Source organism: Peromyscus californicus, unplaced genomic scaffold, assembly GCF_007827085.1.
Source record: "Peromyscus californicus insignis strain IS unplaced genomic scaffold, ASM782708v3 Scaffold_8__1_contigs__length_139910024, whole genome shotgun sequence".
Taxonomy (NCBI): domain Eukaryota; kingdom Metazoa; phylum Chordata; class Mammalia; order Rodentia; family Cricetidae; genus Peromyscus; species Peromyscus californicus.
The window spans coordinates 64,306,001-64,318,266 of record NW_026294606.1 but is presented as its reverse complement, the minus strand read 5'-3'; the positions used below and the strand labels follow the sequence as shown (position 1 = coordinate 64,318,266).

Here is a 12,266-nt window from a genome sequence, read left to right as displayed (position 1 = left end):
AGAGGAAAAAAAGTGATGGCCCCTTCCGCTTCTGTTTGATAGAAGGTGGGGGTGACAAAGTCACTTTGGGGGCTATATTTTGTGCCCTTGGGTGTTACTGGTAAAGGTATACTTTCCTGTTAAAGAGGACTTAGACTGACACCATATAGTCTTAGCGAACAGTTTTCAGTGGTAAGGTTTTAAACATTGGAAGAGAGATCTCCCTGCGACCTCCCAGACACATCACTCTGTTTCTACTTAGCCAAACTCTGTGTTCAATGTCCCCATCTTTGCTGAGAGCACAGAATAAGGATCATTGAGATTTGCAATTAATCTCCAAACCTCCATATTACAATAGACCAACAGCCCTGGAGCCAGCGAGATCAGTTCCCTGGCTTCCTGAGCTGAGGAATGGAAATCATATGCATTCCTCACAAGCTATGGTTTCAATTAGATATTTTACCAGATGCATTAACTTTTAAATACTGTCTCTCTGTTTACCTCCTTCCCTTCTTCTTGCCCCAGAGCATGCCCCCTTTTAAATGGCATTTATAGTCTTCCTTTTTGGCAAAAAGTGCTACTGGATCTCCCCAGAGAGCAAAGCTATCCCAAAGACTCCCGGTTGCTTTTTAAAGAAGTTCAACCTCACTACTCTCCGAATTAAACTATTCCAAATCTCCAAGGCTGGTGAAAAGTTCTCTGAGCACGCATGGCTCATGTTGGAAAGGACAGTGAATTCAGAGATGGTCCATTGAGATAACACGTTGATGCTGCCATCTCCCATGTGGCATTATACCATAGTGTCTCCTAGGACATCTTTGATGCAAGGAATTCATCCTTGAGGATTTGTCTTGGGAAATAAATATCTCTTTATCATAAAGGGAAGCCTAACCCTTTTCCCCATATTTATTCCTGGGTATCTGCCAAAACTTTTCCTCACAGCTTCTACAGATCTGCTGGGACTTGGCTGTCTTCATTTTTTTTTTTTTTAACTTTTCATTTTCCCCCTCAAAGGCCAAAACAGACAGTCATTTCCTTTCCTTGCTTTTACAACAGCAGATTTCTTAAGTGGGGGGTACTATTTGTGTTAAATTTCCCCTCCTTCCAAAGAGGAAAGCACCCCTTCCGCCTTCTGGATTCAGGGAGGGCTGGTCATCAGCATTTGTGTGTGAAAACAGATGCACAGGTCCCTGTGTATCCTCAGCAGGATGCGAACTCATATCCGGTGCCGACTAGCTTGGGATCTTTGGAATGACTGCAACAAATTCTCCATCACAGCTTAGTGAGGCGATCCTTCCATATGTTCATCAAGAGAGAGCTGCGGCTTGCTCAGCTGCTGTTCCACATGCGGTCTTTCCATACATAGCTGCCACCAGTCTGAAAAATGGAAAATCAGTCCCAAGTCCACGGTAATATCTGTGATGTCAACTGGCTTCCTCCGAAGATCCCCAAGTACCTACTGAAAATGTCTTTCTTTGAGCAACACTTTTCATCTACCATATCTGTACAAGCCATATCTTCCTGGGGCTGGGGGATGTCGCTCACTTGCTGGAGCTCTTCACTAGCACACTTAAAGCCCTAAATTCAATCCCAGTACCATATAAACCAAGTGTGGTGACGTTCACCTCTTTAATGCCAGGACTCAGGAGACAGAGGCAGGAGGATCAAGGTCATAGTCATAAATATGGAGTTCGAGGCTAGCTTGAGCTAGAGACCCTGTCTCCAAATGTATTTACATAAACAATATATGTCTTCTTCTCTTTGTCCCACCAGTCACCTAGTTCACTCAAATCCTTCGGGTTAGGAGTGGAATGAGATTATAAACAGTTAAAGTGCTGTATTGCATTCTTCTCTCATCCGAGTAGAGACTTGCTAAGCACTAAGATTTGCTAAAGAGCTTACCTGACAGCTGGTTTTCTCAGCAGTCAATCAGAGGGAGGTTGAACGTCCTCAGGGAATCATCTGATGGCGGTGGTGGTGCATGTCTTTAATCCCAGCACTCTCAGGCAGATCTCCGTGAGTTCGAGACCAGCCTTGTCTACAAAGAACATTCCAGGACAGCCAGGGACATACAGAGAAACCCTGTCTCAAAAAACCCAAAAGGAAACAAACAAACCAACAAAAACGAGAAGTGATTACCAAGAAACCAGGCCAGTCCCTCAGGGGTCCCCTGTGCTGTGGGTGCCTTCTCTGGCAACCACAGTATCTTCCATCCTTGTTCATTTGCTTCTCTCCAACTCCTCTAGTGGGCAGTACCAAACACTGTTGTTGCACTGGGAGATCGGAAGACCCCCAACGGTTTCCTCTCCTTCAGCCTTTTCTTGCATTTTGAGATCAGAGTATTCAGTACAGTGGAAAGAGTTTGCTGGGGAAGTGGATGCAAGGAAATGCAGCTCACAGGGTGGTACCAGGGCATCCTAGCCGTGAGACAGAAACATTCCCACCCTCATGGAGTTTCCATTCGCGGGACAAAACAGGCCACACACAGCAAAGCTTGAATCCAGCCCTGCTTCCCTAGACCACCATAGCCTCCCCTGTGAATGGGGAGATGTTTCTCGGAGGATACAATGAGGTGTAGCCTGTAAAAAGCCCCTGCTGGGTTCTGTAAGAAACCCCGCTTTCCTTCCCTTCTGCCTCTAAGCTTCCCAAACTGCACCTACATCATTCTTCATTTCCTTGCTGGTCTACTCCGTGCGCTCTCTTTACAACATGGAACGTTCTGAAATGGAGATGCCAACCCATGATAAAAAGCCAGGAAGCCTTTTTAATAAAAATAACTAATAATCATGTGATTTTTAGTATGTTCTAGGTTTTCTTCTAGTATCTTCCAAGCATTATCTCTTTTCATCTTCCCAATATTTGAAGAGCCCTGTTTTCATTGTCCAGTTTATAAGGGAGGAAACCAAGACTCAGAGTTCTAGAACCTGCCCCCCACCATCCCAGAGCGAGTCAGCTGAAACACACACACAGCCCTGGTAACCCCTAAACCTCTAGACTGCAGGCTCCTGCTTTGTTATCCAAAGACTATTCTGAATAGCATTTCCTGTAAATCTGAGTGTTGCTTGACCCACCAGAAAGGGCATTCGTGTATTATCCCTGTCTTTCAAAAATACTCATCTCACCTCGGTTTCTCATTGGCCTACTACAACAACTCACTATTTCCTTCATCCCTTCCCAGGCAGCCCTTGGCTACTGTTTTTTCAATGTATAAATGTTGAAATTTCACTCTTCTGGGTACAGTAAAGATGCTCCATCCATCTTCTTTTTTGTTTTTGTTTTTGTTTTTTGAGACAGGGTTTCTCTGTGTAGCTTTGCGCCTTTACTGGAACTCACTTTGGAGATCAGGCTGGCCTCGAACTCACATCCATCCATCTTTTTACTTCATCTTAGGGACAGCTCCAATTTAGGTCTTTTGAGCATCCAGAGTCACAGATATTTGCTTTGGTCTCTTGCTGGAGGAAGAGGTAAAGCCTTTAGGCACTTGTGGGAATTAAGCATGCTGCCCCCCAGCACCACCTCCACAGGAGGCAGCAGCAGCAACAGTGAAATGATTGGTGGAATACTTGTTGTTCCTAGAGGCTTGGGTGGTAAAAGGAAGAGGAAGAAGGTTGTACCATATCTAAAGTTTCTTTGCTCAAATTTGCAGAGGTGAAGGCTAATGGCTGAGAAGGAATCTACTGAGTTAGTTGTTTGTTAGGTAATCAGTACTTCAAGTTTGGAGGCAATTTCTGAAGATTGGTGAGGTGGTCATTTCATAGATAGGCCTACGATGGCTCTCAAAAGGTTGAAACTTCAAAGCTTTATATTGTTCCATGGTGGCTATGGGATGACAACCCCAATGTCCTTCTCAGTCACTGTCCCTTTCAAAGTCAACAGATTTATGTGTTTTTGTCAGTTTTACATGCTTAACGTATGACCTGGAAGAGGTCTTGCATGTGCAATATGTATGGGTTAAAATAATTGATAATGGACAAATCTTAGTGCCAGACTTCCGCAAATCCAAATGCAGACTTGAAATTATTTTTATCAGCTGTGTGGTGGTACACACCTTTAATCTCAGCACTCTTGAAGCAGAGGCAAGTGATCACTGTGAGCCCAAGGTTAGCCTGGTCTACATAGTGAGACTCTGTCTCCAAACAAACAAACAAAACTCGATGGACAGGGTAAAGTATCATTTATTGGTGTGCCTTAAACTTTTAGTCTGAGAAACTCCCCTTGGCCTGAGCTCCAAGACTCTCCCCTGACTCAGTTTCCACTCCTGAGGTGGTCAACCCAAAGAGCATCTCTGCCGCTTGATTTCCATTATCCCTTTTAAGAGGCAAGAGCCTCATTCAGGGAATGCCTCATTGTGGAGGCTGCTCAGCATCACAGAGAACTATGGGCCTCTTCTCCAGGTGCTCTCTGAGAGGCTGTCAGTGGCCTTGTTCAGTGGCACTGGGCCAGTTGGTGGCCGTCTATCCTCGTTACTGGTCACAGCCACAGGCTTAGATCAGGCGAGCTTTTACACAGAGAAGCCATCAGCTCTCCTGCCTCCAATTAGTAGATTTCCCTTCAAGACAGGACAGCAGTGGACTCTCTTTCCAAATGCAGCAGGTTCACATGGAGCCACCTGAAGCTTGCAGAATATGGGATAGAGACCAAGAGGGCCCACTGAGTGTCCTCAACCACATTGCCAACTTGGTCTGCAGTAGCGCCGGAGGCAGATCTGCAGTCTTGGTGCTTAGGGAACCTACTTTGAAGATACTGCCTCCACCTGCCACTGCATCTTTCCATAGATGGAGCTTTGGAGTCCTCACCCTCCCCTGAGTTGTTGAGTGAAGTTCTTGCCTTTGGTGGGTACTACATTGAAAGGGGAAGATAATTTCAATGATTTCTCTAAGTCTACACCACTTTTGGTAAACCAACCCCTATGTGGAGGATTTACCTGGTCCAAGCATAGTGCTAAGAGATAGACGAGCAAGTGACTATTCAATGGCCACCTATCTAAACAAATGGCTTAGGCTTTATGAGATTCAGATGTTTTCCATCTACCTGGCTGTCCAGCTGCCATTAAAATGGAAGCCTGTGTGTCCAAAATAGCCTGGTTCAGTTACTTGCAGAGGTGCGAGCTAGTCTCCAGGCACTGTATTCCTCCTAAAGGAATTTCCAGGTGTGCAGCAGAGTCAGCCAGCATTTGGGATACCAGCTACACACAGCAAGGAGACTCAAGAGCCATCGAGCCTGCCAAGGCTCTCTAGCTCATCTTATGTGGGTTGAGATTTAAGTTAATTATTAGAAATAATAATTTAGTAGCGGTAATGAACCCTGCTACTCAAGGCCAAATCTTTACTAATCCTATAAGAGCAGACTAGTCACCCACAAATTATATGCTTGCTTCCCAAAATTTAATGTTGTGGTGAGTTTTGCTGTTTCTGAGCCTTGCGAGTTCTTCGATTGGACTCAATAAATCATCATTTCCTATTGAAAGGTTAGGCAGGGGTGACGGGAAAACGATGAATTCTTCACTCATGCTAGAAATTCTTTAATCTTTTTGGACTCGAGTTTTCCCCAGGCCTGTTTTTAAAGTCTGACTTCCTTCCAGTATCATTTTACATCCTTATTAATTTTTTAGAGGATGGAACAGAGAATGCCTCATTAAATTTTCCTGTCTTCAAATGGGATTGACGACGAGTACTAAGAGGCCCAATTAAGATTCATAATGATTTTTCCAGGTTGCATTAGATGGACACAGTCTGGAGAAGGTTTAGAGTTGATAAGCACAAAGTGGTGAGCCTAGGGATATGAAAAACCTGAACCACTGGTAAAAAGGGGGAGCCTGCAATAAGATCCAGTGATGTGATACCTGAGAATGGCACATCTGGATTCAGTCTTTGAGAACCATGAGGTAATGGAGTCTCAGCAAGGATCAAGTGTTTGCTGCAGTTTGCTATTGAATTTGGACACCTGCAACTATAGGAAGTCAAAAACTCAGGAAAGAGTTACAACATGATTCAAAACTCGGAAGGTAGCTTCCATCACGGAATGATATACAGGCCATGGATTATTATTGTTGTTTTTTTAACTAAAATGAGATACAATTTAATTATAGTACCCAAGTATACAACTGACAATATTTATTTGCTCCTGGGGATGCATAAAGATGGTTTGTCCTTACGGTGATAGATGTCTTCAATTTCAAGCTCAAATGGGCCAGAAAGGGAAGAGAACAAAGCTTAAGCCAGAGTCAAAATGTACTTAGACACTGAGAACTCTTCCTTATTAGGATCATAGGAATGTGGGAGAATGAGAATGAAGGGGATATGGGCGTCCTGATCAGAGACCTTGAAGAATAGGATAGCATGTTTGTCCATGCTTGGGTCTTGCAGAATTGTTCTGTGCAAAGGCACAGAAGTCTTCTAATGTCTTGGGATTCCGAGACATCTTTACCAATCGAGTCAGCCTCCAGCCCTTTGCCTGGTCACTGAACTATCCAAACATTTAGTTGTCTCTTATGGAAATGCAGTTCCTAACTCCCATCACTACCACCACCCCACCAACCCCGACCGCCACAAAGTCCTGCTGGGATTTTTATTAGGATGGCACGTGTTATATTGTTTAATTCATGGTGGAATCACCATCTGTAAAACATTAACATCTGGATCCAGGTCCACAGTAGTCTCTCTATTTATTTATAGTTCTAGCTGTTCCTAGCAAGGTGTTACACTTTCCACTGTAGAGATGGTCAACTTTAACTATGTCAATCTAAGTCTCTGAACTGACTTCCTGTAGTCCAGGCTGGTCTTGAACTTGTCTTCCTCCTGCCTCAGCATCCTGAGAAACTGAGGTTACAGACCAACAACCAGCTTTCTAGGCATGTGAGATGATTGGATGCTGCTGGTGGTGGTATGGTCCGAGCCCCCTTGATGCATATTCAGTAATACCTGTTTATTTCTAATAGTTCTGCTAGTGTGGATGTGAGAAGTGGTGCAGCCATTAACCTGGCTTTTTCTAGGACATCAGTTTGCTTCCCTACCCTATCAAGGTAGAAAGGGCTACTAACCTCACTTTACAAGAAAGCTGCCCCAGGAGCCAGACACTGCGGCCTTGGAAGTATTCTTTTGATCTACTCTGAATTCCTCCAGTTGGCATTTTCAGCCCATTTTTCTTTTGTTTGGTTCACAATGTTGCCTTCTAAAAAGTTTTCGTATCTAGCAGCCTGCTGTTTGAATCATCATGCAGATATTCTAGCCAGGAAAGCATGGAAAATATGTATAAGTCTTTTGAAAACTATGCATCCCTCTATATTATAGTCCCTGCATTAGGAGAGAATTTTCTCAGGATACAGCACTAAGATAAAATAGTAAACAAAATACTAATTCGTTCACGTGTGTGTGTGTGTGTGTGTGTGTGTGTGTGTGTGTGTGTGTGTGTGTGTGTGTGTATGCGCGTGCGTGCATGTGTCCCTTGGGGGAAAGGCCAAAAGAAAATACATAATATGAGAGTTATCTCTGGGTGACTAGTTTATCAATTATTTTTATACCTGTCTATATTTTCAGATATTTTACTATGAAGAGATATTATCTTTGCACTAAGAAAAAATCAGCATCTTCCAGTAGACAAAAGAAATTTTAAAACCTGAATTGAAATCACTACCATTTATTTGAACTTTCCTCCCCCTCCTTCCTCGTGTAAAATGTATTAAAATTGGCTGGTGAGAGTAAAACAGGTATGTGACATGTCTCAAGATAATCAGAAATGACAGCGTTCTTGGTCAAGAACATCAGCTTTCCTGCCAGTCCTCTAAGTAGCTATATATCCCATGTGGTATTGGAATTCACCCCCCATGCTTGGAACACTACCGCACACCTGACTCATTTCACGCTCCTTGAGTCCCGGGGTAAATCCCATATCCGCGGTGTGAGCTCCAGTGGAATTCATTAGCGGTCCAGATGTGTGTCCCCTGTCAGTCGCCTAGTAACCCTGCTGTTTATTGACAGGTTCTCAGGAGTCAGATAGCTCACAGTCGGCCAAGAAAGACATGCTGGCTGCCTTGAAATCCAGGCAGGAAGCTCTGGAGGAGACGCTGCGCCAGAGGCTGGAGGAACTGAAGAGATTGTGTCTCCGGGAAGCTGTAAGCAATTAAGTCTATGTTGTTTGTCATGTCATACATCTTCCGTATGGACAAAAGACAGGGTGGAGACAATACAGACTAACACAAGCGCTCTCTCTCCCCAGTGCTGGCAACACCCTCACCTCCAATGATACACTTTGTTAGAAGCAAGCTATCAAGAGAACACCAGTGTCAGTTAAAGCAGTCACTAGTTGAATCTTATGTATGACACACAGACGCCCCGAGGCTAAATGACAAGTCACTTTACCAATCTCAAAAACATGCATGGCATACCACAGTGTACAGGACATGTCCTCACAGGACACTGCCTCATTCTGTGTTTGTCCTACGGCTGCCTTCCTTTGCAGGGGCTTAGGCCTCAGTTTATTGCTGGGAAAGCTTCTGCTGCTTCTGAGTTTGTCTTTGGACACAATGTAGCATCACCAGAGGTCAACAAAGACAGTAGGATGTCCCCTGAGATACACAGTAGTCACTTTAAACCTGGTGATCTACTGTTTCAAGAGTTCTTCCTCTTGAGAATGAACTCTCTTCCTAGTTTGGGGGTGGTGGGGAGGTGGTGGTGGTTTGTTGTTGTTGTTGTTATTTTTGTGCTATGGGGTATTGAACCTATGGCTTCTTGCATGCTAGACTAGTGTCCTTCCACTGAGCTACATACCCAGTGCAGTGATTCGTTTATGTTTTATGTAAAGCAATGTTGCGTTGGGCTGGAGAGATGGTTCAAGGGATAAAGCAAGTGTGAGGACCTCAGTTGAATCCCGAGAACCTAGCTAAAAGCCTGGCTGAGTAGAACACGCCTGTATCTCTATGGTCTAATGGGAGGCAACCAGCCTAGTGTACTCAATGACAAATGACAAAAGAGACCTTGTCTCAAACAAGGTGGAAGGTGAAAGCTGATACCCAAGGGCTGCCCTGTGACCTCCGCATGCGGCCTATCACAAGTGTACACCCCCGACTCCCCACACAGAAAATGTCTCCTTCAGCCTGTTTTGGTGAGGATGGGTCCCAACTTCAATAAGTTTGTAGAGGCTCCCACAATCCACTTCGACATTTATTGAAATGTTCATTCCTGGAGGGGGGGGGGGGGAGCTGGAGAGATGGCTCAGCGGTTAAGAGTCCTAGCTGTTCTCCCAGAGGACCCAGGTTTGATTTCCAGCACCCACATGGCAGCTCACAATTGTCTGTAACTCCAGTTGCAGGGATCTGACACCCTCACACAGATATACATGCAGGCAAAACACCAGTGCACATGACATAAAAAAATAAAGAAATGTCCATTCCTCCCTTCTAATGTTTATTCCGTAACTCTTTGTTAGCAGTGCTTGTAGACATCACTCCTTAGTGTACCATCTACAGTCATGCATGTGTTACACACGCACACACATGTGCATGTGCCTCACATGAGCACAATGTGGGGTTGCTCTCCTGGAAGTGGCTGTGCTCCACAGACCATGACCAAAAGCTCCTCGGGTAAACAGTTCCGAATGGCAAGTATAAAGAAGGTCCCTAACTAAATCCAGGAGGTGAATTCCCTCCCCCCAAATAATAATGCTTTGCAGCAGAAAGAACGAAACAGTGGGCCGTAGAGTGAGATCACATTACATTTCAACTTGGCTTAATTATGTCTGGATTGATTTAAACCGGAGCTCGCTCAAGGCAGAACCACATTAGCACAAATCCTTTGCAAATCAGGAAAGCCATGGGCCTGGCTGGGGGGAATGTGCTATGTGATACTGTAAATATTAGCAACATTTTTTATAAAGACTATGCTTGAAGGAGAGAGAGAAAAAAGTATGGGTTTTGGTGTCTGCCTTTTATAATTTGTAAAGCCTTGTTTTGTATTTAATAAAAGAAGTTCCTAAACCAAGCAAAGAATATACATTACAGCATGTAAGAAACATGTCAAGGCAAGACCAGCATGTACCATAAAAGTTTCACAAACCCAATATAAGGAAAACAAGAACTCCCGCTTCCTATAACTTTGAGAACAGAAAATATAACTTAGGCAGAAGTAACCCACAGCCAGGCCTTTGTGCACATATGTTTATTTCCACCCGAGTCTCTGGACACAGGTGAGATAAAGGGGCCTCGGAGGCCCTCTGCTAACTTTCTGCTCATAGACCCTCCAGGCTCAAGTAGCAGGAAGTGCCATTTGACCCCTTGGGAGGGGAGCAGCTAGAGTGAGGCAGTGTGGGAGCTCTGGTGTTCTACAGCAAGAGGGCCCGTAGCCATGTGTTAAATTACTTCCCCACCATGCAGTTCTGGTTACCTATGAAATCAGATTGAATATCTGGAGAATGGAGACCTTGACCTAGGTACTTTCAGGCAGATGATGGAAAATCAGTAGCCTCGTTTTAAAAATATAGACTGAAACCACAGACACTTTAGAGGTACAAATCCATGGCAATGTTAACAACCTCTCTCTGCCTTTTTATACATTTCAGAACAGGAAGTCCTGACAGTTTGTTATTTATATATGTTAAAATAACAATCTTAGCAGGTTGTTATTTGTAGAAGGCCTAAGCAGGGAGGAGGTAAGAAATCACAGAATAAACATATGAGAATCTGAGAAACACTTGAACCCTTTTTTTTTTTTTTTAAGAGAGAATATTGCAGAGGCAGCCATCCAAACAGGGGGGGGGGGGGCATCCTGTTCTTAAATTCTAAAATGCCTCCGTAAGGAAAAAAGGTCCAAGGAGCCATATCTAGTGCTGTGAACGCAGAAGGCGCCCAGGCGGGGGTTGCTTGTGCACACACATACCACATAGACACGCATGCTGGTGTAGTCAGCCAGCCACGCGGGAAGAAGGGCTTGGGGGGTGGGGGCCCCTCCTGTGAGTTGACTTTTCCTGCTGTGGGCACTCAGGCCTGGGCTGCGAACACAAAAGCTCTCTATGTGGGTGACAGAGTTTCAAGAGGACACTTCTGAGCTCTTCCTCCTCACAGCCCCCCTTGTGGCATCTGCATTGACTGAGGGCCACAAAGCCAGAGCTCGCATTGCTGAGATGTGCCTGCTGAATGCACAGAGTGGTGTCTCCGGCCTCTTCTAGTGTCGGGCGGTGGTGACTTCTTGCCATTCTATCTGGCTTCCACAGTGTGGGTTAACTGCAGACTTAAACCAATCCTTATTCAAGTCAGATGTAGCACACTCCTGCCCAGCCTTCTAATTCTGAGCGATCCTTGAGATCGTCTATGCTGGCCAGGGTCACTGTTGAATCTACCATCTGCTCACTATCATTGTGCCTATGACAGAGTTCCAGAATTTCTTTCATATGTATATAGCAAATTTATACATATATAAAATATATATGCATATATATGCATATATATATATAAATCTTCTGTTCAGGGTTTTTTTTGGTTTTTTGGTTTTTGGTTTTTAATTAAAACTCTCATATAAAAGTTAGGGGTTTTTTGTTTTGTTTTGTTTTAAGATATATTTATTTATTATGTATACAGAAGAGGGCACCAGATCTCATTACAGATGGTTGTGAGCCAACATGTAGGTGCTGGGAATTGAACTCAGGACCTTTGGAAGAGCAGTTGGTGCTCTTAACCTCTGAACCATCTTTCTAGCCCTTTTTGTTTTGTTTTTTAAGACAAGGTCTTACTATGTAGCCAAGACTGGCCTTGAACTCGTAGTCCTGCTGAGTATTGGGGGATATAGGCTTGCAACATCACACCTGGACAGGTCTTTAAGGTCAACCTGCTGTCGTTGAGTATGGGGCCAGCGTCGAATGGTGGTCGGCATATTCAGTCTTTTTTAGATAATGCAGTGTCCTGGCATTTGCCATACAGATGGCACTGCCCGTAAGAAAACTCATCTGGGAAGAGAGAAAAACAAAAAACAAAACAACAAAACCCCTTAAGTTTCCAAGAAGGAATATCTGACCCACGTGCAGAGAAGTTGTGTCGATTGCTACTGTAGCCTTTCTTCACATGTAGTAGGTTCACAGGAGACACTCGCTAGATCAGCAAATGAATGAAAACGGACTACTGTAAAGTCCAAGAGAAGCTCATTTCCTTGACAGAAATTTATCTGGGGAGGGGGAAGCGCAAAGCACATCTGCTCTGTAGAGAAGGGAGTGTCGTCTGCCCTCAGTTGCTTACTCATTTTTTTTTTTTTGGTAGAAGCTAAATTTCATAACGTGAACTCTTCCTCATGCCCCCCCCCAACACT

General features: G+C 44.3%; 1 protein-coding gene across 8 annotated transcripts in view; it reads left to right on the top strand.

Moving 5' to 3' along the window:
- The window catches only part of Frmd4a (FERM domain containing 4A), a 611,671-nt gene that overhangs the window by 576,258 nt on the left and 23,147 nt on the right, over positions 1-12,266 (top strand). For all 8 annotated transcript variants that reach the window (XM_052729402.1, XM_052729398.1, XM_052729400.1 and 5 more), the window contains one exon: positions 7,956-8,089. In XM_052729402.1, the coding sequence (XP_052585362.1) occupies positions 7,956-8,089 (134 nt within the window). The remainder of the gene's footprint in view (positions 1-7,955; positions 8,090-12,266) is intronic.